Below are 24,059 nucleotides of genomic sequence, written 5' to 3'. Positions count from 1 at the left end.
GAACCGTGTCGCGACCGAACTCTCGAAGTGAGTTTGCGACACGATGATGCAATATAAGTTTACACCACTATTTGACACCGATCAAGTGTAGTCTTTGATGTTGCACGCCAATTCTGAGGCGCAATTTCCGATCGACTGGGCGAAGAGAAAGGGAAAAAAAAAGACAGGTCGCGAAAGAAATGAAGGTTCCTCACGCGACACTATCCAGCAGTGAAGGGTGGCAGTTATTTTTTTTTTCCAAAATCGACTGGACCTTGGCGCTTTTCCGAAGATAAATGAGTGGCGCGAGATGGCAGTGACACAATCTCGGGGGACAGCGGGTGAGGTCACAGCTATGTAGAGCTAGAGGCGCGAAGGTAGAATGGAAAAAATAAGATGTTGAAGAAAGAGGCGAAGATACAATGCGATACAGTGGGGAAAGGGGATGTCAGAATTGAAGATGATCCGAAAGCCTAAGGGGGGAAGAGAGAGGGAAGAGTCGAGGGGCTGGCAGGAAAGGTGAAATTTGCCAAGAGACGCTAGTGGTTGCGTAGCTCCCGGCCGTCACAATTGATTATCTAATCCAAGCTGACGCTCAGGAACGGCTTAGCGTTGTGGAGAAAGATCTGGAGGCGGTTATGCTCGTTTTTATTTTTATTTTTATTTTTTTTTTTTTTATTTTCCGTTTTGTCATTTTTTCCTTTTCATTTATTTTTCCCATTTTTGCTTTTTTTCTCTTTTTTATTCCCATTTTTCTTTTTTTGGAGCTCCAACTTCAAAACACACCCATTATTGAAAAATTAAGCTTATACAAAGGGTTAGAATTATTTACTCTATAAATACATGCAACTTATAATAATTCTCATAATTAATTCTCACTGTGTATTAATAAAATGCCATCCCTAACACGAACCCACGAACCTCCGGTAAAAGACGCCAAGTGGAGACTACCCCCGTGGTTGCCTCTAAGGTGCGTTAGTGCGACTATGCTCCGTGGTGTAGCCCACAGGGCCGTGCAGCCGCATTGGCTTTTTCTCAGATCCCTGTTCCCCCCCCCTTTTGCCCAGCACTTTAGTACTCCGTACTTAATCCTCCGTCAAATGATAGCGGAGACCACCTCCGGAAATAATTCTACTTTTCTCTGCTTATTATTCGATGACCTATCATCCGTATTCGGTAAAATATATAAGCTAATTTTGTATACGTCAATAGGCACTAACATAGACCAAACCCGGAATTGTGCAGGATGCAGCTGTCGAGTGACCTTGTGTCCCCTCTCCCTTTTTTTTCCCATCATTTTTCTCCGGACTATATTGTACAATTTCCTTCCCCCCCCCCTTCTTAACCCATGAATTTTGTCAAAGTACCATGCAGGGTACCTTGACTTGCATATTCGCCCCTTCCGTCATTATTGTTCCCGCTTTAAGCGGCTTAGCGTATCCACAGTTTATTTTCATTTTAATTCAGCCACAGGTCTTGTGCTTGTGGCTAGTGACCTGTGGATGCGATCTTGACATTTTCAGTGGAGACTCCCGGATGTGACAATTGTGACGCCTTTTGAATTCCCCTACGGTGTACAGAGTATGAACTGTCCCCTATTACAAAAGTACATTTACAACTAAGTATAGAATTATACATGAACATGTCACCATGTGTACCTTATATTTCCTCCCAACTCCACTTGTGCGTGGGCCTCATTTTTCAGGGTTTGCTAGCCGAGCCGTTTTGTCTCTGCCGTGAAACGGGGGGTTTCCCAGCCTCCCGAGGTCAGCCAATTGTCTTATATGTTGTATAAGATTGTATACTCCGTATGGTTTCTATAGATCTGGGTTGCACATCCGCTATCATTTTAACTTGCCGACCGAGTTAAAAAAAAACACCTGTCACTCGCGCTAAACATATTTTACCATTTAACCCATTTCTTTTTCTTTATCTCTCATTCCCTCTCCTTGGACACTCGCCAAGCCTTAGTCACTACACAATCAAAACAAATAACTGCTGCAAATCTCGGAAGCATGTCAAAAGCTAAAGCTCCCCGGGGATTACGGCAATGACCCGACTAGAGACAGATCAGCCGTGCGCATGCCTACACTGGGGTCCCATCATTGTGTCCACTGTGGAGACTATGGTTGATCCTGAGACCGTAAATAAATAGTAAGAACTGACACCCCTGCGACGGGAATTTGCAGACGCCATGCTCCGACGTGGGTATGACCGTGCGACACGATTCCAGAGTTAGAATCGAGGTAGGGGGTACCAGCAACAAGGCTAGAGTTAACATTGCAGTAATCACTGGCGCTTCCAAGTTGAACGGAAGAGTGTCGGCAGCCAAAGCCACCTAAGTACTTCATACTATTTCATGACAAATTGACTTCTCCTCCGGCGTGGCTTGTCTGCACGGGCAACGATGCTCGATGCCTCCACCATTTGCCTCGCAGTGAATATAATATGCGTCAACGCTGGGGCCCCGAGGTAGTCAGGTCATAAAAGTGAGGACATTTTGAAAAAAAAAAAGCAAGGCAACTGAAAGTCAACAAAAAAAGAAAATATAAGTTTCAAAGTCATGTCTTGCCAAGACTTGATAGTGCAGAGCGCAGGGATTGAAGACCGGGCTAGTTGGGACACAGATGTTCGATTTGTGTGACCTCGACAACCAAATGCCAAAAGAGATGCGTCCATTTCTAACCTCCCCGATCAGTGATAAGATACGGATCGTGGGGAGATTGGCCTGAGAGTGCGCCATTTCCAAATGGGCTATGCAGATGCGTGGTTCAAGGACGTGGGGGGCGCACAGATGCTTTCTTGTGTCAGGTACTTTCTGTCGGGTAACATGTCAGTGTTGCTATGTGTTGGTGATGAGACACGGGGTATATAAGTCTGGCCATATATGTTGTCTAGACGCTGATGCTTATCATTTGGCGTTAGGTGGTTTTAGGCGCTCAGGAGGGTCTCATGTTCTTATGGTTGCATGGTTACCCCAGGCGGGCTCAAGCCTTGAGCGCGGGTCCTTCTCAGGTACTAAGCCAATAATACCAAGCAGTTATTGATGTGGGCTGAGCCGGTTAGCTTCCAAATCTAGCCCATCACATCTTGTTCATTTGTGGCTGCAAGACCCCGTCAGCCACAAATTGGGGTACTTGGATTTTGGTGGGATCTGTTGATACATAAATACTGAGGGATTATTTATAGAGCTGGATATTTGAGTAATCTATCTTCAAGTTGATTTTTTCTTTTTGGATCGCTTGTTGCATTCAAAGTATCTGCTTAGCATTATATATATTTTGACAAACACTCGGTATACACTGATTATATTTATATTTTTGGACAGCCACATATACACACCGTTTCTTTCTGCGGAGCACCACAAATTTACACTAGACAACAAAGACAAAGCATATAAAAGCCCAAATCTCGTTTTCTGGCAACTTTGCTGCCCAAAAGTCAACCTTCCTAATGGACACGTGACCACATATGACTTGGGGTCTGCAATGAAAAACTCTATTTGCGGCGTATTTCTTTATGCTTCAAGAAAATGGTGTGAATCATTGGATCTTGCAAGGCATTGGTATATAGAAAACGTATACTACGAAGCACTAGGGGAGAGACTACCTGGGCGCCTGAAGGGTTCAGAGTCTTAGCCATGATGATCCACTGAGAGCCGAGCTTCCAACTCCATTTCCTGCTAAATTGACAACGGGAATCGATCAGGATTCTATATGCATTACGATGCAGGAAGATACTTTACCAAGTTGGACGATTTCCAGTCTGGTTAGTATGTACGAGTTAAGTAAAGGAGTCACGCGAGGATGGACGGGGCCCAGAAAACATATGTGCAGCAAATAGCCCTAGATAAGCAGGTATCAGAGCTTTGAGCATGATGCAGGAGTTTGTAAGTACTCGATCGAGGATCGGGCCCATAAGCATGCGCCAGCTCTGCCGATATGTACGTACTGTTAAGATTGGCGAAGATCAGCGGAATGGCATTCAGAACCTCAGTAGCAGCCGCAGTAAGCATTTCCTGGCTTCTGTATTCCACCTCTTCAATCCATTATGCCATTCAAGCGTTCGATGGGGTCGAGGTTCGTTGTGGAGTTCGATGAGCCTGCGGCTGATAGATAGCGTGCTGTAAGGATTAGTGAAAACTACTCTGTATGGATGCCGGTTAAGGCCTCGAAGGAGGTCAGGTATGTGTCGTAGGGAGCGGTTTGTTCCTCGTGAAGAGCCAGGAAGGAGACCTGCTCGAATGGGATTCTTGTTGGAGACACCGACCTCAGCTTTGCGGGTAGTTAAGGGAGGAAAATGCCTTCGTATACTAGGTTGTACTGGTCATCTCCTAGGGGAATATGCGATGAATTTCCAATTAGGTCGGCCTAAGATGACGAGTAGATAATTATGTCGATCGGATAGCTGTGAGACTTGAGATATATGGAAGCGTCGATCATTTTCGTGGGTAACTCATAGCCGGCGCATGAACAGGCTGGTCTCATGGTGGGTGACTGGTTTAGAACAGAGCCCAAGTTTGGGGGAATGATTGATCTACACTCGCCACCTGTCATTGTCATGCCATGCCATTGCGTGCTTGGCTGATAGTGGTAATACCAGTGGACTAGTTGATCACGGCCTGAATTCGAGGGAAAGCAGAGTAACGGGAGACGACCAAGGGGAGTTATGGACAGCGCGCAGCCGTAAATAAAGAAAAACAGCAGACTAGACAGGGAGCCAGGAAACGTTACGGTTGCCGAGCAAAGAACACGCAATCAGTCGCTCCTGACCGCTCAGCCAAGCAGAGAACACGGGATTGTATACGGTGCCCAGGAATTCAAACAGAGAAAACTTACAAGCCAAGAGTTGAGCTCTCGTCGGAGAGAAAGAAAAATTGAGATCTAAGTGGATGTCAGAGGCGATGATTCGCCGAGCTGATCGGATTCATCTCAACAGAACAGTGGAATGAGAGTACCGGAAAGTCAATACTTCCAAGACTTTCTGTCAGGGTTAGATATCTAGCAGGAGGATCAAGAGAGGTATTTATTTTGGCTAATACTATGCACCTGGAGCAGACTATTGACCGAAGTTAGGTAAGAGATATTGGACAATACTGAAAATTATTTCTCCGAACTTGAATGCCAACACCCGCCAACCTCTCGGCACCTGGGCACCTGACCCTTGGCCCTTGGGGGTACTCTGCCCCTGATTTGGGTTTAGGCAGCTACATATGTATATAGTGCAATTTGAAGTTCTATAGGGGGGTTTAAGTACTAAATCACATAGAATTTAATATATAAAGCCTGTCTATGTACTTTTTCCAATGTAAGAAGATTCCAAGATTATATAGATTGGGCAATAGGAGCAATACATGTCATCACGTGCGTACAGCTGTTACCGCCAAGTCTCCAGGCTTCGTCTCAGCGCGGATCATCTCATCACATTTGACCAATCAAAGGCCAGTATTTGGTTACTTATCATCCCCGATGGCTGCTTGGCGCCTTGGCGGGTGGTAAAATCTCGTAATTCATCTGCACCTCTCACCCTTAGGCCACTTAGCATCTTTGTCTCATGGTAGGACGACTTCACATCTTGTCCGACACAGCCCTACCCTGTTATCGAGTACGCCCTAGATGGTCATAATTAGGATCTGAGATAAAACGATCGGCAGGATGCCCGCAAATGATTCTTGTACCCCATACAAGGCTCGACCCAATGCCAAGGGCTCGGCATCTGGGCGTCTTGGCGAGAGGGATTGCAAACAGCAAGAAATGCTCTTCCGCTGTCTTGCACGGCCTTTTCTGGGCTTTCCTGGATTTTCCGCTCTTTCTAGCTGCGGTTCTCCGTGGTCTCTTATAAGTCTCTCTTCCGCCCTTCCTGCCCGCCCCCTTCCTCCCCCGACTTGTCAAGAGCTCCCTATGCTAGAAAGACTACGATTTCGGAAATCATGTGGTGAATTCTACATGCAATAGTCGCCCTCTGTGCGTCTACCTTGTACGACTCTTGCTTCGTCTCTATATCCTGCCATTATTTCCTCGCCGGCCATGCGGTCACCGGAGATGTCATATAGTGCTGCCTACTATCAGGACCAAGGACCTCTTGGAACGGCACACCCTCACAGCTCGATCGTCACCCCTCCACCGGCTACCCGTCGATCCCATGAACAATCCTCTGTATTGAGTCACCCAATAGGTGGATCCCGACCCTCGTCTCCTATACCGAGCCGCGATGTCAGTCCGCGCACCTCCGGCTCACGGGCACAACGTATATACCATAACCAGTCACTGGGAGGCTTTTCCTGGCCCGGCTCAGATCCTCGAGAGATCGACTCCGTTCCGGCCGGCTCGACATCAAGTGGTGCACACAAGGATGAGCGGGCCCAGAGCAGCTGGGCAGATCGGCCTTCATTGATGCCTGGGGAACATTCCAACCCCAGCATAATCCGTGTCCGAAAACGAGCCATTCCAGATGACGAAATAGTCACTAATGAGGGCCAAGATGCCCTTCTTATGCTAGTAAGTGGGCAGTATGGCGGCTCAATGTTTCATATATTAATAAAAACTGGTAGTTTCGCCTCACAATAGTTCCGTTCTACTCATTCGGCGCTTCTCTATATACCATCTTCGCCTTTCTCTTCGCCCTCTTCGTCTCACCTTTCCGTCTCTGCTCCTTTTCCCCCTACCTCCGCGCATCGACCTTCGCATCACAACTTTGCGATCTCCTTTCTCCTGTTCTCCACATTCATGAACGGCTCGTTTGCTTGCAGCCACCGTCGGTGGAAGACCGATCATCATCGACCCAATCGACTCAATGGATCCGCTCAGAGCCAGATTCAGATCAGCAATCCGTCATATCTCAGCCGAGCGAGATATACGCCGTGATTGCTTCAATTTTTGTCCTGGTCCTGTCCCCATTATTCAGTATTGTGATCCTCCTCTTCGCATGGACAGCCGCATTTTTCTGGATCTTCTCTATGGTCCTGGGTAACCCTGACGGCACCGAGCGCAAGGATGACGGCCGCACTGCCGTTCTTGGAGTCTGCAAATGGTGGCGGTCATGGCTTTGTAAAGCACGAAAATCATAATAATCTCCAATCAAAGCCCGCTAGAATCCAGCAGGCCAATCATTGATACATCTCACCGCCAGCTTCACGAATGCTGCATCACCCCCTTCCCTTACCTCGAAATATTGTCTCACACTGCATGATACCCTCCCCTCTCGGTACATGGGCGTACACCGGGAATACGTGGAACGACCTCGCTTTACTTTACTTTTATCCTTCACATGCTGATATTACCTCCGTCCCTGATGGCTATGACTATACACATTCTGCATCATTGATGCACACGGCGTCTGGGATTGGCTTTTATTTTTACACGGCGTCTGGGCGGGCGCATAGTGATCTTGGAATTGTTTCGACGTGTATCCTTTTTGTTACTGTGTCTTGCAGATTATCTGGGTTTGATCGAGCATCCCCTGCTCGACCCTTCGATCTTGCCTTGGAACTGTACTTATATGTATGAAACTTGTATGTGAGAGGAGGTTGTATGTATGCACTGCTCTCGAGTGCGAATTTGATACCCGTATTTTTTGCTTTTGATGCTTGGTATTGGAGTAAACCCTGTAGAGTCGGCCGCTGATGCAGTTTCTGTTTCTGACAGCAGACATAATTTGATCCAGTTGACCCAAGGTAATATCAGTTATATTTAAGATCTACTTTGTTCTTCAAAGTTTACATCTCAGATTCCAAGCCTGACAAAGTCTGAGGTAGCTCCAGGGCTCTTCTGGTCTACCAGATAGGGACTAGCGTAAGGGAGCCCTGGAGAACGATGTGACTACATAATATCTGGCAAGCGAAGTCGAGGTCAACATGAGCGTATAGGCTCCAAATAGTAAGATGTCAACAAGATTTACCTACATTCACCTACACTAGTATATCATACCAGGTGAAGTACTATTTGAATTCGCCCCCGCCTTCCGCCAACTACCCTGTCTACTCCATGGGACGAGGACTACCCTTGTAGAGGATCTCGGCAACTTGCAATCCATTGTTATGAACACTAACTGCCTTATTTGGTAACAGCTTGACCCCTGCCCTCTGAGTTATGTAAGAAATTCATGGGTTAACTAAATTTCTTTCAAAGAACTTCGCCTTCAACTACTATGAAGCCATGCATCCTATCCAGACAACTGGAGGCTCTAACCTCAATATATACATTGCAGCACCTCCAATATGGACATACGTCGCAGGAGACACCATAATCGGCAGCGTGAATCGCCACTTGCACATCGTGACCCCGGACGCTAAGATTTCAGTCACATTGATCGGACGCACAAAAGCCCGCCTAATAACAGCTGGCTATCCATCGAAAACAACATACTACGGCGACTGGGAGCTTTTTAACCTACCACAAACATTGTTACGTGGACCTATCCACATACCCTCACCCAGCACCCAAACCGACTGGATCAACATCCCCTTCTCAATCAATATCCCCGAAGCAGCTTCGCTATCAACAATCCACGACCACGCACAAGAAGAGAGCTTCATCTCACTAGAGGCAAACATCATCGCACAACACCCGTTACCGGGATCGTTTTCCACCGAATGGACCGGAGCCAAGGTCTGCATCGAGTACTATGTTCAGGCGCAGCTGCAGTATATGCACAATGGCTCGTGGCAGGTCGAACGTGCCACAGCACCCATCACGCTGGGCTACCCGACAGTAGACGCGGATGAGATCTGGTTTGCGCAGCAGCGGTGTAGCATTGTGAGCCGGGTGCGCAGTCAGCGATTGCTTCCGTGGATGCGGGATGTGGATTTATCCTTGATGCAGAGAACGCAGAAGATTCTTGGGTTAGCTTCTGTTCCCGGATTCAGCTTTGAAGTTGTGATGAGTGTGCCGGTTGCTATTCAACTTAATAATTCATCACCGATTCCGCTTGTTATCAGGATTATTCCGCAGCGGGAGGGGAGTAGTAGTGCTATTTGGGATGTTGTGCAACGGGTCGATGTTACTGCGATTAAGATGACTATTCTTTCGAAGGTTGAGATTGTTCTTCAACCGACCGTCGAGAGCCTTTATAGGGTTCCTGATGATGAATATGTTTTTGTTCAGCAATTGGGTCTGGAGAAAGCGTTTGAGCAGCTTAAGGACCCTGTTGTGACTTTTGCTGGGCCAGCTGATACACCGGTCGATATTGGAAGGGTGCTTCGGCTTGTTCTTAGAAATGATGGTCTGATGAGTGATGGGAGGTGTCTCAGTCGGCTGGCTAGCATTCAGCCTAGTTTTGTCACTTTCAATACCAGGCTGAGTCACTCGATAATATGGCAGATCTCTGTAAGTATTGCTGGGGAGACACGAACTGTGTCGATGGAGACAGCGGTCACTGTATATAACAGTGCCTCCAGGTTGTGAGATTATGTCTTGTGAAGGTCATGAGCCTGCGTGGCATCGATTTTGTGGGAATTCACTCTTGTCGGATTGCATTGCGGGGACATGTCAAATATATAAGACAAGGAATAGTAACAGCGAATAGCTCAGTGATTGCACGACTGAGCACTTGTAATTGAATTGTCATGTAACATAATAATTAACAGATAATTACCTGTATAGACATATAACCTGTATAGACATGGGAGTATCAAAAGAATGAAGCTGCGGCCGCTTCAATAGTTACCGGTTCGTGTTCAACATCATCACCATCATGGTCGGCGAAAGAATAATCAGGGTCATTAGCATTATCTTCAGACAGGTTAATGGCATGAACATCCAAACCAGAAACGCCACGGGACAACATCTGGATCTTCATCTCCATATCATGTTTTCTCTTTTGCTCCTTCACCTGCTCTTCAGTCGTCCTCTTCAACTCCCTTTCGTAAACGCGCACCTCCTCTTGGTCCCGGGCATTATCAGCCCATACTTTCAGATGCTCTGGGTATCTTAGACACCAGATCACAATATCCCGCGTTGCATGTGCATCCTCTAGCGCACTGTGGCCCTGTTTGCCGACCTGGATATCATAATTGACCAATTCATTGGTAAGAGTTTTCAGACTCCATGTGCGGTTGAGTGGTTCACCAGCGTGTACAGTGTAAAAAACCGCTTCGCTGGTAATGATGGACGAGTCAACAATGTTCCAGTGAATGATACCCAAGACATCAAGATCATTGTTGAGAGAATGGCCAACTAGGACAGTCTCGCTATCCATGAACTCCCATAATTTCGAGCGCGCTCCTTCCCAGCCGTTCAACGCTGTCCCTTTCTTGACAGCCTTGTTCATGGCACCGGGAGTCACGCCGCTGAAACGAGAATCCCAATTCACGACTCTCATTTTCGGCTGCACATAATTGTCGATGAGAATCTCACCGGTCAAAAAGTCAATTGCGCACAAAAATGCAAGCTCCCGACGCCCTGCTTCGACTTGCACCATCTCACAGTCGAGCACGATTGCCCTCCTTTTCGGCAATCCGTCCGAGGAGCGAGGAACTTGGCGGAAATGTCCTGTCTTCGGAGGCGGTTTCTTCGACGGGCGTCTGCTGACGTCTGCTAGGCCAGCCCGAAATGTGAACCCTCTTGTGATCAGACGGGTGTCCGAGTGACACCGTGCCGACAAGTATCGAAAGATCAAGTCTTGTTCGAGCGGCTCGAGGATAGCATGGTAATTTGCATTGTTGATGGCGGGTGATGAGGGACTCGGGGGTTCAGGCTCAGAGCTCTTGTTCCACAGGTCTTCAAGACCGTCTGACCTCAATGGAGCACGTACCGGGGCCTGGGTTGATGTGCGCTTTTGAGCTGATTTCGCAGGCTTAGCAGGCAATATATCAGAGCGATCTAGGGACTTTTCATGCTTCGTTTTCTTTGGAGCAGATTTCGCAGGTTTGGCAGACAAAGCCTCAAACAGATCCTGGGACATCTCAAGCTTTGTTTTCTTTGCAGCGGATATCGCAAGGTTGACAGGCAAGGGCTCGGAATGAACCTGGGACTTTTCATGTTTCGCTGCCTTTGGAGATGGCTTTGCAGGTTTGACTAAAGGTTCAGACAGATCCTGGGTCTTGACATGCTTTGAGGTCTTTGAGGATGGCTTTGCAGGCTTGACAAAAGACTCAGACAGATCCTGGTACTTGTCGTATTTCACAGACTTCGGGGCTGATTTTGTAGGTTTGGTAGACAAGATCTCGGAAACCTGCGGGACGTTCTGCTGCTTTGTGATCTTTGGCGCTGGTTTTGCTGACTTGAGCGACTTGATATCGGAGCCATCTAGGGGCTTTTCATGCTTTTGGGAGTGTTTAAGCAACGCTGTAACATTTCCAAAAGATATGTCACATGGCGCACAAGCAAGTTTGTGGCCTTTGGACTCAAAATGAGCCTTCACGGCGCCAAGGCTTTTGAAGCCACCTCTCTGACATCCAGGACAGACGAATACCTTTTCAACGGCCGGGGAAGAATCCATGATAGAAGAGAAATTGACTCGTTTTCTTTCGTGTACACTGAGCTAATACGGAAGGAACTCGGGAATGTGTATGTCTTGCCTAATCGAGCCCAAACGTGGCAGGTAGGGACTGACGTTGCACTTCGATGACTGCGGCAACCTATGAGCCAATGGACCAGCAATATATAATCGCCGAGGCAGTCTTTCTAGTGTCAAAATTATTTGCCTGATTTGAGCCGATAAAAACGAAAAGTGAATTGTTAATTGATCTCAAGAGGGATAAAATTGGCCAAGCCAAGATTCTGCCCAATTCTACCGGGATAAACTTGGGCCTGAAATATCAGGCCATTAAAGACATCTTGCCCAATCACAGCGCAAGATAAGAGTCTTACCAATAACAAAGACAGGAGAGTTTTTTTTTTTTTTCGAATATCCCCGAGCTGGAACCCGAACAAGACTAAAGGTTTGTATTTTCGATTCGAAGACTATGCAATTCATTTGGACTATTTGTCACATTCAAGAGACCTTACTCAAGCTTAATAGGAATAGAACCATGATGATAACGACAAAAACACAATAATGAAGCAAGTCACAAGGAAACTAATGCTTGGTTTCTGCAAGTCCACACGGTATTGATTCCTTTGCCACCGTACGATCACAAAGAAAAGATCGCGTAAGCCAAAGTCCGGCCAGAGTGTGTCCACAACCTGGATATCAGTATCCTGATGGCATTGCCAGAGTAGAAAATCACTCATTCGGCGGACTCCCGATGTCCGAACAAGAAGATCTACCGGAAGATCATCGACTGCATACATTCGAGCTGCCAGTGACTGGACTGTGATAGCTGAAGGAGAAATCTTTCCCCGACAACATTCTTCTGCTGACACTCGCACTGCGCGGGCAATTTCATCGCGCGACGTATATGCCAGATATACATTTAGAAATCTCTTCGTTTGGTGACAAGATTGTTTAGTAGCTATGTCGATCGTCTCCCTCATATCATCATCGAGCAAATCCAGCCGACCCAGCACCCTCATCGTGCACCGATGTTGCTCTAATAGTCCACCTGGCTGGGCATAGTTGATGAACAGATATTTAAGTACCTCCATAACTGGATCGATCTGCTCCTTCGGCCTTTTGAAGTTTTCAATGCTGAATGTATACAATGTGACGCCTCGTATACCTAACAGAAAACATCTCTCCACGACCTTTGCATGTCAGCATTAACAACTGATTACGATGGTATCAGCATGAGCCATACCTTTGTCATGGCTTGGGACCCCCGAAAGAGTCCTTCTGCAATTGTCATACCATGAACTTTTGAATATCGCCGGTTGCCATCCATAATGAATGCAACATGATTGGGTATAGCACCTTTCTGCAGGGTTTTTATGAGGACGTTTTGCGCATAATCCGAGTCCATGATCTTATAATTCAGGGATTGTGGAGGACATGGCCTCTTCGTTTTTCAGGTGTAAGGGCGAGTTAATCGATTTAGCCGCCAAGGACGGAAATGAGACTAAAAAAGGGTCGGATACGAAATGCTCCGTGCCCAAGAAGGATTTCAACTTGCTCCTTATAATTGGCGCTATAAATAATATCTGGGGGTGGCTTGTCAGGATGCCAAATTGCCAGATGAGGTGCTATAGTGGTTGTAGCTAGTAGTGATAACCTTTTCGTTCTTTACTATAAATAGCTCTTATTTATTACTCTGAACAATGAATTTCTAGGAATGTTACTCAACCAGAATAACTTTTGCTTCCTAGATAGCTTAAGGGGTTCTATAACTGGATACGAGAATGCAACCTCGGATAAATCGCGCTACTTGCCTATGAATAGCAGCATGGGGCCAGAACACGAGGAAGTGGACTGGGCAATACGAGGACATGAAAATTCCAATGTATAAGTACACCATCATTCTGCAAGGGTTTCTCATGATAGAACAAGCGTCAGCTAGCAACGAAACACAATGAAGTTCCTCGGTCTCGCAGTTACCTTCCTCCCCCTCCTGGCCGCCGCTGCCCCCGTCGCGGACCCCGAAGCCGAAGCCGAAGCCGACGGAGAGTTGAACCTTGAAAAGCGCGCATCAGCGCGGACTTGCAAAATCGTCAATGTCGACAACTATGTCAACTGCCGGTACGATGCGAAATTAGATGCAGGCGCAATCTTTGGATTTCCTAAGGGAGATAAACTCACCTTTGCGTGCTGGAAGCATGGCGATTGCTTCAATGGGATTTGGTAGGTTTGTTACTGGTTTATGACGATTTAGATGCTAATGGGAGTTATGTAGCTCCTGGGATCAAGTTACATATCTGGGGACAACGTGCTACGTCAATGGGTACTTTACGGATAGTAATTGCTCGAGCAGTATGTAATCTCTTGCTGGTATTTGGACATGACTAATGATGTTAGAAAAACTCCCCAAATGCAAATAGGCTGCGGTGGTCCTTGATGTCGCTGTGGTTGTATGCAAACAATCTTTCCCCTAGATCAGAAAGCAGATCAGACTGTGGACCATTGGGAAAAAGCTTAGTCTTACCTTCCTTCCCCTGTTCATGTGTAATAAATTTCTTCTTCCTCAGATTCCTCTTCCATATCAACATTCTCCAGCGGTGCTTTCATTCGTAGGATAGCCTCTTGCCCTAGAACAGGTAGTATCGCCGGATCTGGCAAGTCTGGATACTCTGGCATAGCCACTTTCTGCTTCTTTCGATCTGGAAGGTCATAACCATCTTTCTCTGTGTCATCCAATCCCCGTTTGACTGACCCTGATGGAGATTGTGTTATCGGTGAGGGAATTGGAGCTGGAGCTAGTCCTGGGTCTGGTGCTGGGCCTAGTGCTGGGTCTAATACTAGTGCTAGTGGTAATGCTGGAGCTGGAGCGCGAGCTGGAGCGCGAGCTGGAACTGGAGCTGGAACTGGAGCTGGAACTGGAGCTGGAACTGGAGCTGGAACTGGAGCTGGAACTGGAGCTGGAACTGGAGCTGGAACTGGAGCTGGAACTGGAGCTGGAACTGGAGCTGGTACTGGAGCTGGTACTGGAGCCGGTGCAGGTAAGGGTACGGGTGCAGGTACTGGTGCGGGTGCAGGTACTGGTGCAGGTGCTGGTACTGGTGGCAGCCAGCCGGGGATGTTCGGTGCAGGGAGTCCCCAATTGAGAGGATCATGGCTTCGGTAGAACCGAATAAGATCTCGCATAGCATCAACAAGGTCAGCTTGAGGAAGACCTTGAATAGATGCCGGTAGATTGGGTATTTGGGCGATGAGCCCAGTAACTATACCATTTCTACGGTGATGCGAGTGAAAAAGATGATTAGGGTTCCCATTGGTAGAGAGATGTATACCTTGCTCGTGGTTGTGAACTGTTCGAATAATGTTCATTACAACAGCTCGGGCCTGGAGGTTCGAATAGAGACCGCCAAGTCGATTCCACAAACGTCTTTCTGGTCCTGCGCCCACTCCCGCTGGCCACTTCGACTTCATTTTGTAGGATGAAATCCGAAAGTAAGATATGCAGAGTTGAATCGTGTTGGCTGATTGGATTGTTGGCTGATTGGATTGTTGGCTGATTGAATTGTTGGCTGATTGAATGGTGACTGTAAACATGGAATGAGAATCGAAACGGTATTCATCGACTATTAAATAATTGACATTCTCTTTGTGACCGAGGTAGAGTAAATTTAGAGTATGGCTTTCATTGATATTCGAAAACACATTGCTTATTATCCTTGAAATTGCAAGAGAAAGAAACAAAGGATATGGTCAAGAGCATTCTTGTGCTCTTTGTGTCCGAGGAAGAGTTGATTTAGAACATAGGCTTGAGACTCGGCCTTTGAGAATGCATTGTTTGCTATTTTTAACATTAATTCGAATTTAGAGAATATCGATGGTACAGACATATTAGACGAAAATCAGCTACAAGAATGCCACAGAAAGTATACAATGCTAAAAAAAAATGGGACATCCTGCGATATATTCAATATTAAATGAGCTCCGACTCGTTCGATTGAAGAATTCCGCTGCCCAGTGAAAAAAGGACTAATGAACATGTCGAATAATCCGTCGATTCAAACAATTGTGCTCAAGATTTTCTCGGAACCATATAACCAGACTGGGTAATCAGCAGTCATTTGAGTATATACATATCAGGATCATTTTCTACACACTCGGGATAAATTCGGCATCACTTTTCTCCCAAGGATGTTGTTCTCCGAGTTCTCGGATAATACGTTCATGCATCTCGCTTCGCGGCAGGACTGTCACTTTGAATGGAGCCGGATGGCTAATGACCCCAGGAAGGAACTTTAATGGGATATCCTGGACGACCCCGTTTTCTATCGGTTTCGAGATACTGAAAACAGTCAAAGCCTGTGCGACTGTGAGAAAGACATTTGCGTCTGCTAGAGTACGCCCAGGACAGGCTCGACGACCGAATCCGAACACAAGCATGTGTGGATCGCGCTCTGGGAGTTTGCGGTCTGGGGTCGGCAAAAAGCGCTCCGGGTTGAAGATCATTGGGTCATGATAAACAGTTGGATCGTGCGTGTATGCCCTATAATATCGAAAACTGTATTAGTATCTACTGTCTCCTGGAATAAACAAGAGCAACCCACCAGACGTTTGTAAGAACAGATGATCCCTTGGGGATGAAGTACCCTTCGCATGTATCGTCTTGAGATGACATATGTGGTACACTCATGGGTACAACTGGATGCCATCGGAGAACTTCCTTGACCAGTGCATTTATATATGGAAGGTTATCTCGATCTTGGAATTGGGGTAGTCGATTAGTCCCAAGCACTGTGTCAATTTCTTCCTGAGCCTTGCGTTGCACCTCCGGGAAAAGAGCCATGGCGAGAAAGAAACTCGCAATTGAAGAGACGGTCTAATTTTTGTTAGTCTAATATAATGCGTATAATCCGGAGTTGCTCTCACTGTATCTGCTCCTCCAGCGTACAAAGACCCAGCTGACCATTTGAGGACCTCTTCGTCTTCGGTTCCAGGCTCCACATAATTGTCCCGAAGAAGATTGGACAAGAAGGATGGTACAAATTGACCGTCACTTATCTTTTGCTTGGTAAATGAGTACGGAACGTCACTGAATGCCTTTGCTCTGGACCTATAGCTTTGCGCGATCTTCACGAACCCTGCCCCAGGGAACCAGGCCGGGAGATATCTCACTAGGCAAAGGGTTAGACAATACTCCACAATTTATCAATGATTAGTTACTTATTGGAATAAATTCCACTGCCCATGTTGCTGGAAGCAAGGCATATGAAAAATCCTCCATCGCCTGGTCGGCTAGATCCACAAGAGGGTCCCGAGCATGGGGTTCAATAGTATAGCCATAACCAATTTTCAAGACGATTGCTCCTGCCTCTCTGCTCACAATTAGCTCTCGCATACAAAAATAGTATGCTATCTAACTCACTTCCGTATATGCTGAAGGAGGTTTTCTGGCTTATCCAATACCCTCACTAGGAAGCGACTGACCTCCGCTACCTGAATATCGTTGAAGCGGGCAACGGAATTCTTTGAACCCATCTCTTGAAACAAGTGTTTGCGTGTTTTCTTTACGTGGTCTGTTTTTCTGAGTGCCCCAAGAACATATTGCCAGCCCGACCTAGCAATATCAGTCATCTCAATGCCATGTAAATCCATAATGCCGCCACTTACATATCAGTGAACGCATTTTCTGGACGCAATGAGAATATAGCGGAACGCTTTTCTAGTAACTGCACCGCCAACTTAGCATCATTAAGGACGATAACATGTTTTCCCAGCACAGTGAGTGAGCTGATTGGTCCTAATTTCGGGATAGTCAACATCTGAAGTTGTATGTTCCACAGGCATTCACTCTTACCATATAGCTCCTTATGTTTTAGCCAGTGCATCCAATCTTGTTGGTCTGGGCTTGGAAGGTCCTTCAGATTTCCAATTATAGGTTGCTGTTTAGGACCAGGAGGAAGAGGTAGCGGATATCTTTTCCGGCCGCGAAGGGTAACAATAAAAAAGCCGAGGGCAATGAGACCCAACCACAGCGTTGATAACATGATGTTGAAGTGAAGAATAAGAGTTTGAAATATGACAAGGAACGGGTATATGTGGTTATTTATTCTGGATCTGGGGAATATTTTTTAAAGCCTTGAAGAAGAGGGGTTGCAGTGTGCATGTCTCGATGCAGCACCTGTCACTCTACGATAGGTCGGTCATCTGCAAGTAGGAGGGGGGTGCAGGATGTACGTGCATAATCCTGTACTTTTTTTGTATCTACACTATATAAATGCATGTCTGTGTGACTTTAAGATATACAAGCCCTTTAATTGGATCTAGAAGCATAAATTGGAACATTCCCTGCCACTTGTCACATCTATGTCGTATCAACGTTCTCCTATTAAATTGTGATGACCCAAGCGCTTACAGATTCTCAGCACATACCAATGAATATAGTAGCTTATGCATGAAGTATTCGGAACAAGGCTGATCGACGGTAAATCGACTGCAAAAAATTATTACTTAAGACATTAAACCTGCGTAGGCACATCGGTGGCTGAGGTCATTCGCAAAGGAGCGAATCGACTGTTTAAGAAAAGCCACCATCGTATTCAATATATTTGCTTTTCGATTCGTCCGTAGATCAATTGTGTGTCTGGGTGTGGATGGCGATAACACTTATGAGTGGTTCGCTCGTTTTATGTCCCTAATTTGTGCTTCACTGCATGGTGGGAGGTTTATATAACCTCGAAATCCACACCCTCTGCTTTTAGAGTGATAGGCTCCCCGCTTGCCTCTCCCAGCGAAGCTCGCTCACCTTGGGGCGCCATCACATCCGCTTTCCCTCCAACCCGCCACCAGGGTATTACCTCGCCCTCCTTTATCCCAGACCAATATCGATGTCCAATTTCGAGAGTATTTCCGTACCCTGATCTATTGGCCAGGCGAAACACTTCCTGAAACTCAGTTGGTGTCTCAGGGTGTAATGTGACGAAAAAGTGATCATCTGACCCACCCAACTCGCGATTGAAGGCTGGACGCTTCCCACCTTTGGTGATATCTAGACGTAGCGGCTTTCTGTCTGGTACAGTGATATCCTGACACATGAAGATGCTGCGACGCTGGCTGAGACCGAGGTTGAATATTGTGGGTTGAGCAAAGGGTGTGATAGGTTCATGGTGATGTGAAACTGCTGTCAGGGTGATCGTCGGTTGCGGGCTGGGATTGAGGGAGAACCTGGGCGGTGTGATAGCCAGTGTGATGGAAATTGAGGGACGGGTGCTGGGCATTTTGTCTCTTGATTACAATTGATATGCATGAAGAATGAGGATTTATTTCCTTGCTGATATCAAATTTCACCCAGAGGATTATTTTGATGTTAAGGTGACTGTGGGATTTGATGGGTCTTGGTAGCGTTTAGTAGACAGTATCCCTGCAACCGACGTCATTGGTATATGAGGGGCTGTAATATCACTAAAGGTTCAGCTGAAACTGTGTGACGGCTCTCAGGCTACCAAAATCTCATCCAAGGCAGTTTGACAGCTGTCATATCATAAAAGCTCAGCCGAAACTGCAGCGTAGGGTAGATCTTTACTAGGATCGTCATATAGAGGGGCTCAAATAGAAAGGCCGGGGGAACAATAATTCAAAACAGAGAGGATCAGATTCAATGGGGCTAAATAAAACCCTGGAAATGGGACGCCTAATTGGGGGGGTGCGCAGAATTATGTCTGGAAAAACGAACTGGATAGTGTTCATGACAGCAAAAATGATTGTGAATCGGAGCTTCGACGATCCATCTGCATAGGATAGACGGAGTCTGCCTTGCCTTGAGCAATTTCCCCAACGCAGAAAGTTAGACTGTATGTTGTAGGAAGAATTGGTGCATAAAAGAGCGACGAAGGGCCGATGACGTGTAACAGAACCACACAACTTTCCTATCCATATTTTCGTTCGGAAACCATAGCCCATTAGGCCGTCGAGGGCCCTCCTACAAGCCATTTTTGCAGCCTCTGCACTGGCTATCCCGCTATACCTCAAGCTAGCCCAGTTGCTCCAAAAGCGCACGAATCCGAATATAGACGACGGTTATAGTGATCAAGAGAGAACTCAGATCACGGAGGCATTCAAGGACGCGTTGTAGATGGCGTCTTACGTGCAGCTTATACCTGCCTTGATAGTTGATCCAATTTTCGCCAAAGACACCGCCATGAGTAAGTTTCTCCCAAAAAATCTCACTGGAGGTTTATTGACAGCACATGTAGAGGTGTTTCTAAAATCAGCGGCGGTGACCCAAACAGCCCAGTCGGAAGCGACATGCTAGGCATGATCTCTATTGTGACAGACTATGAGGATGACGATGGTGAGTACGCCTGTGGTGGCAGTACTATGCCAGAGTTGCGTGAGTGGAACTCCGACAACCCTGAGATAATCATCTGCAAGAAAGCCGGGTTTGGTCACGGTGGAATCGCCAAGAGTTATGCCGGAGTTCCTGAGGTTGTGTGAGAATTTCGACCCGCGTATATCGTGGAAGATGGAAACGCTAGGATCGATTTTGTTGCATGAACACACCCACCATACCAATTTGGTTGCGCCGCCATTGGAGAAAGAAACAAACGACCTTGCTTATGGACCCTCCGGGGTTCGAGCCTATGATAAGAGCTTGGCTACCAATAATGCTGATAGCTACACTTGGTTTGCAGTTGAGGTGCTTTGGTCTGTAATTTGTTCGGAAGAATACGAGGATCCTATCGACGCTGATGATGATGACCCAAACTCCGAGTAGCATTTTCATAAGGTTAAAGTTGCATCAGGCAATTCGGACTGAAAGGCGTGGAAGGGCCATGTGCATGGCACAGAATATGAGACAAGGAGACCATGTGCTTGAAAAGGAGTTGATCAGCAACTCCAGGAAGGGGGTGTGCGTATTGAGGTAGGTATCTAGTTGGTTTCATAGCGAAGGATAGTTGGAAATCCTTTGAAAAAAGAAGCTAAAAACCAATTGCCTACGCGAATCGTAGAATTCTAGCGGTGTACTCATGAAAAGTTTCCCAGAAACCACGGACGCTGCGAAGGTTACTCCACGGGTACCTGCATAAATATGCGTAATCAGCCATTTATTGGAACATGGCCACAAAGTCTATTCCATCAATAGAATTACCCCTCATTCCGGGCATAACCCCGGTGAGTCAAAAGTGACAGATATGCTATACTTGCAGGCTGAACTTTCTCGGGATATGCTGTGGGTCTACCTGACAGAGCTTGTAGAGTAATGTTGCTGGCCGTTGCCCCTTGGTTGTTGGTAGGCTCCAGACACGGATATCTCTCGATTTCTGGGATACGGTGTAATACTTGGCAGACATTCGGCGGTAATTTGGCTTAAATTCACCTCTGATAACTAAGAGGTTTAGCCCCCGTGAGACACACCTGATCCAAGAAAGTGGATTGCCCTCTAGAAATGTACGATAGTTCAGGGGATGTAAGACTTGCTAACATCTGCGGCGCAAGGTCCATATCTCTCGCATTTGATTATAGCTCCTCCCGTTCATTCCCGAGGTACCCCATAGCACGAAACAGTCGCATGGTTTTCCCTTCCTGCGGCCCACAAAGAGCAACACCCCTCTCGTTTAGATAATGTGTGATCGCCTGCAGCGCATCATCAGCCTCCTCCCTAAGCACTTTCGTCTCGATCTCCATCAGATGCAGGTCTCCAGCTACTACATCATCAAACTTGGTTTTGTGTCCACCGATCCGCACCTTCCACTTCGCATTTTGGTAGGGCCCGTACGCACGAAGCATATCCCAGTCGACAGTCCCATACCGTTCGGCGAACTGCACCTGCTCCTCGTGCCATATTTTACTGTCTAAAGGACAGCGTTTTTCGCAGGTGAAGGATGGCCGATTAGTGCCGTAGGAGGCCCAGGAGCAGTCGACAAAGTCTGGGATATCAGGAACTACCTCCGGAAAGCTGACTTTGACTGTTGAGAGTGGCTGGCCTTTGTTCGTTTTGGTGCGGAACATTAATCCCGCGCTGATATGTATAGGGGGATCTTCATCGTAGTAGGTGATGGGATTTTCTTTGTACGGGAGTGCTTCATCGAGTCCAAGCTTTGCAAGCGTATCTTGTGGTGTTGGGTCGCAAATTGCCCATTGGAGGCTGATCTTTTCTTCTGCGTAGACGGAAGCTCCTAGGAAGATACTGAACAAGATTGTCCGTGGTTTCATGGTTTTGATGGGCAACTAATGAAGTGATAAAGTAATAAATGTAGGGCTGGAAGGAAAAGTTAAGGAAGAAAGTTTAAGCTGTGATTGAAATCCACAGAACCCAGGGGCTCGTAGGTGTTTGGTGATGTCATAATGGTTCATCAGACCTGTAAGGTTTTAAAGTTACCGTCGTGTTCCCAAGGTTGAACAGGTCCGAGCCCCGTAGGGCCAACCAATCAGTCCCCGAAGCTTTTCGAGGGGAGCGCTCTGAATGTCTGGAAACTTGACGTGTATGGATGATCTATTTATTGTGGTTGTTTTATCCTTTACACTGCAAGAAGAAAGCGGCAAGGGGTGAGCACTAAAGAATATCCAGCTTGCGCGGCCAAAAATGCGGTGTGTACTAGGTCTTGTGTGAACCGAATTTTAGGCAGCGACGGTAATTTACCGCCTAAACTACTCCGTAGTTTCGAATGTGATATGTATTTCGCTCTCACATATGATTGCCGGGAATGCGCTAGTGAGTGTTATCTCTCTCAGGAGGATATACGTTTTACCGAGTGATTCTTTGTGGTACAGCGAGCCGAACTAGCGTGCCATGGAGACAAATTCACTTCTTGTGTCTGACCTCACGGTCCTTTCCAAGAAGCCCTTTCCATCCACTCTGCAAATGTGCTGGCCCTGACTCCGAGATCTTTCCACGATGTGTCATCCCTAGGATCCATCGTGCCATAGCATATCTTCTCATCTGGAGCAATAGATATCCACTGCATCATCTGTCTGATGTCTTCCTCGTATCCCTTGCCCACAGTGGCAGCTACAGTAGCACCCCACTGGTCTAGTGTGATAGGATCAAAGACAGCCTTGCGGGAAGTGGTGTCACTGAAAATCTTCGCGAACTCGGCAAACGAGAGTTTGGGCCCAACCACTGGGTATGTCTTTGATGATGTTTTTTGGGGGCCCAAGCGAAATATTTCTTGGCAGTTAGTAAGTACACAGGTCGTTCGGAGAGCAAGTGATGCCTCACCTGCAGCATATACCCCAATATCATAACTTGGATCAACCCAATCCGCTAGTCTATCCGCCTCAATTGGAGCACAAAAGCGGACGATGCCGTCATCTAGGTTTATTCGTTAGTCACTAGTTTGCTTCGAAGTATATATGAAGCTCACCTTGGAGTTGGCAATATTGGAACCATTGCATATTTGTATAAAACAGTCCTATATAAGCGAGTAAGTAGATATCACATTTCCAGACTAGTATTACATACCAGGATGCAGGGCAGTGACAGCTAAGAGCTCATCTTTGGCCCATTGTTCAATCTTCGATTTATTGTCGAAGTGAAAGACTTTCGTAAACTGCCTGTTGCTGGCCTCTGTCAAATTCGGCAGGCTACTCAACACAACATGTTGAATTCCACAGGCCTAGATAGATTTCCATTTCGGTGTCAGTCCATTCTTATAAGACCCCAGGTGTCTCCATACCTTGGCTGCGTCAATGATATTTCTTCCGGCTTCCAGCTCATGGTCCATATCCTCTTCCTTGTCAATTTTATTTCCAGGCAGTCGATTGTTTGTAACTGCGAAGACCCCAAAGACCTTATTAAATGCTTTGAACAGTGATTCTTTGTCGTATACATTGGCTGCCATTATCTCCAACCTGTCAGTATTTCCGAACTTCGCTTTGAGTTTCAAAGCACCAGCAGAAAAGGCATCTCGAGTTATAGCACGGATGTGCCAGCATGGAGCAGAACTCTTGAGAAGTGCTTGAACCACACCACCGCCTTGATTTCCGGTCGCTCCAAGTACTGCGATCACTTTGACATCTTCACGCGCCGAAGACATTCTTGACAACGCTCAATGGATATGAGTATATGACAGAGACGTGTAAGTCGATTCATAAAGTTGCAAATACTTCAAGACAAGAAAGAATATTTAACAAATATGTCTAGAGATGATGACACTGCGGGAAAACGTTTAAGAGGCTTATTCCGTATATCCGCGCCAGCACAGACAGTGCTCAGCCGACCCCGCCCCGGGACCCCGGGACCCCGGGGGGTCTTAGGGTCACCTAGGCAGGCAGGGAGCAAAGAGCAAGGTTATATGTTTCATTTATTCAATCCTATTTCAATTATTCATAAAACAGTTTTCTGTAGTCGTGCAGAGCAATGTCTTAAATCATTTGGTGGCAGCCGAGAGACTGTTGGCCGCGGAGCCCCGGCCAAGCCGACTATAAAGAGGAGAAGGTACGATATCGAACTCTTGCAACTGATTAATGAGTGGAAGAAAGAGAACGACCCCACAGAAAAATGCTGTGATTCCACTCCTGCTAGGAAGAAAAAACCATAGTACTACGCATCATTAGAAAAACTATCAGCTAATAACAAACAAAAGTCCCACCAAAAGACCACCAAAGGACCGCTAAAACGATATGATATGGATGTATAAGAGAGCATTCTATAGAAATAC

At 46.6% G+C, this 24,059-nt stretch overlaps 10 protein-coding genes across 10 annotated transcripts; 4 read left to right on the top strand and 6 right to left on the bottom strand.

The window, feature by feature from the left end:
• Nucleotides 1-6,005: 6,005 nt before the first annotated feature.
• Nucleotides 6,006-7,045, top strand: PGRI_070170 (uncharacterized protein; the record flags this gene model as incomplete). Its single annotated transcript, XM_040794731.1, has 2 exons — nt 6,006-6,476; nt 6,530-7,045. The coding sequence occupies 2 exons, from the start codon at nt 6,006-6,008 to the stop codon at nt 7,043-7,045; spliced, it is 987 nt and encodes a 328-aa protein (XP_040649062.1).
• Nucleotides 7,046-8,132: 1,087 nt separating this feature from the next.
• Nucleotides 8,133-9,380, top strand: PGRI_070160 (uncharacterized protein; the record flags this gene model as incomplete). Its single annotated transcript, XM_040794730.1, has 1 exon — nt 8,133-9,380. One exon carries the CDS (start codon nt 8,133-8,135, stop codon nt 9,378-9,380), a length of 1,248 nt encoding a protein of 415 aa, XP_040649061.1.
• A 226-nt stretch (nt 9,381-9,606) lies between these two features.
• PGRI_070150 (3'-5' exonuclease) lies at nt 9,607-11,415 on the bottom strand (the record flags this gene model as incomplete). The annotated part of the gene is made up of 1 exon (XM_040794729.1): nt 9,607-11,415. One exon carries the CDS (start codon nt 11,413-11,415, stop codon nt 9,607-9,609), a length of 1,809 nt encoding a protein of 602 aa, XP_040649060.1.
• Nucleotides 11,416-13,363: 1,948 nt separating this feature from the next.
• PGRI_070140 (putative MBL2-like secreted peptide) lies at nt 13,364-13,829 on the top strand (the record flags this gene model as incomplete). The annotated part of the gene is made up of 3 exons (XM_040794728.1): nt 13,364-13,632; nt 13,685-13,761; nt 13,807-13,829. 3 exons carry the CDS (start codon nt 13,364-13,366, stop codon nt 13,827-13,829), a joined length of 369 nt encoding a protein of 122 aa, XP_040649059.1.
• Nucleotides 13,830-14,252: 423 nt separating this feature from the next.
• Nucleotides 14,253-14,561, bottom strand: PGRI_070130 (uncharacterized protein; the record flags this gene model as incomplete). The annotated part of the gene is made up of 1 exon (XM_040794727.1): nt 14,253-14,561. The coding sequence occupies one exon, from the start codon at nt 14,559-14,561 to the stop codon at nt 14,253-14,255; it is 309 nt and encodes a 102-aa protein (XP_040649058.1).
• A 991-nt stretch (nt 14,562-15,552) lies between these two features.
• Nucleotides 15,553-17,447, bottom strand: PGRI_070120 (cytochrome P450; the record flags this gene model as incomplete). The annotated part of the gene is made up of 7 exons (XM_040794726.1): nt 15,553-15,946; nt 16,008-16,279; nt 16,330-16,574; nt 16,624-16,775; nt 16,826-17,017; nt 17,071-17,200; nt 17,258-17,447. The coding sequence occupies 7 exons, from the start codon at nt 17,445-17,447 to the stop codon at nt 15,553-15,555; spliced, it is 1,575 nt and encodes a 524-aa protein (XP_040649057.1).
• Nucleotides 17,448-18,125: 678 nt separating this feature from the next.
• On the bottom strand, nt 18,126-18,677 carry PGRI_070110 (uncharacterized protein; the record flags this gene model as incomplete). The annotated part of the gene is made up of 1 exon (XM_040794725.1): nt 18,126-18,677. One exon carries the CDS (start codon nt 18,675-18,677, stop codon nt 18,126-18,128), a length of 552 nt encoding a protein of 183 aa, XP_040649056.1.
• Nucleotides 18,678-19,704: 1,027 nt separating this feature from the next.
• PGRI_070100 (uncharacterized protein) lies at nt 19,705-20,173 on the top strand (the record flags this gene model as incomplete). The annotated part of the gene is made up of 2 exons (XM_040794724.1): nt 19,705-19,889; nt 20,074-20,173. The coding sequence occupies 2 exons, from the start codon at nt 19,705-19,707 to the stop codon at nt 20,171-20,173; spliced, it is 285 nt and encodes a 94-aa protein (XP_040649055.1).
• A 743-nt stretch (nt 20,174-20,916) lies between these two features.
• On the bottom strand, nt 20,917-21,612 carry PGRI_070090 (uncharacterized protein; the record flags this gene model as incomplete). Its single annotated transcript, XM_040794723.1, has 1 exon — nt 20,917-21,612. One exon carries the CDS (start codon nt 21,610-21,612, stop codon nt 20,917-20,919), a length of 696 nt encoding a protein of 231 aa, XP_040649054.1.
• Nucleotides 21,613-22,220: 608 nt separating this feature from the next.
• PGRI_070080 (NmrA/HSCARG family protein) lies at nt 22,221-23,435 on the bottom strand (the record flags this gene model as incomplete). Its single annotated transcript, XM_040794722.1, has 5 exons — nt 22,221-22,567; nt 22,619-22,711; nt 22,764-22,811; nt 22,862-23,015; nt 23,076-23,435. 5 exons carry the CDS (start codon nt 23,433-23,435, stop codon nt 22,221-22,223), a joined length of 1,002 nt encoding a protein of 333 aa, XP_040649053.1.
• Between the last annotated feature and the right edge of the window lie 624 nt (nt 23,436-24,059).

This window comes from Penicillium griseofulvum (genome assembly GCF_001561935.1).
Source record: "Penicillium griseofulvum strain PG3 chromosome Unknown contig_92, whole genome shotgun sequence".
Lineage (NCBI taxonomy): Eukaryota > Fungi > Ascomycota > Eurotiomycetes > Eurotiales > Aspergillaceae > Penicillium > Penicillium griseofulvum.
Note: the sequence above shows the minus strand (reverse complement) of the source record. Positions and strands in the feature narration are given on the sequence as shown.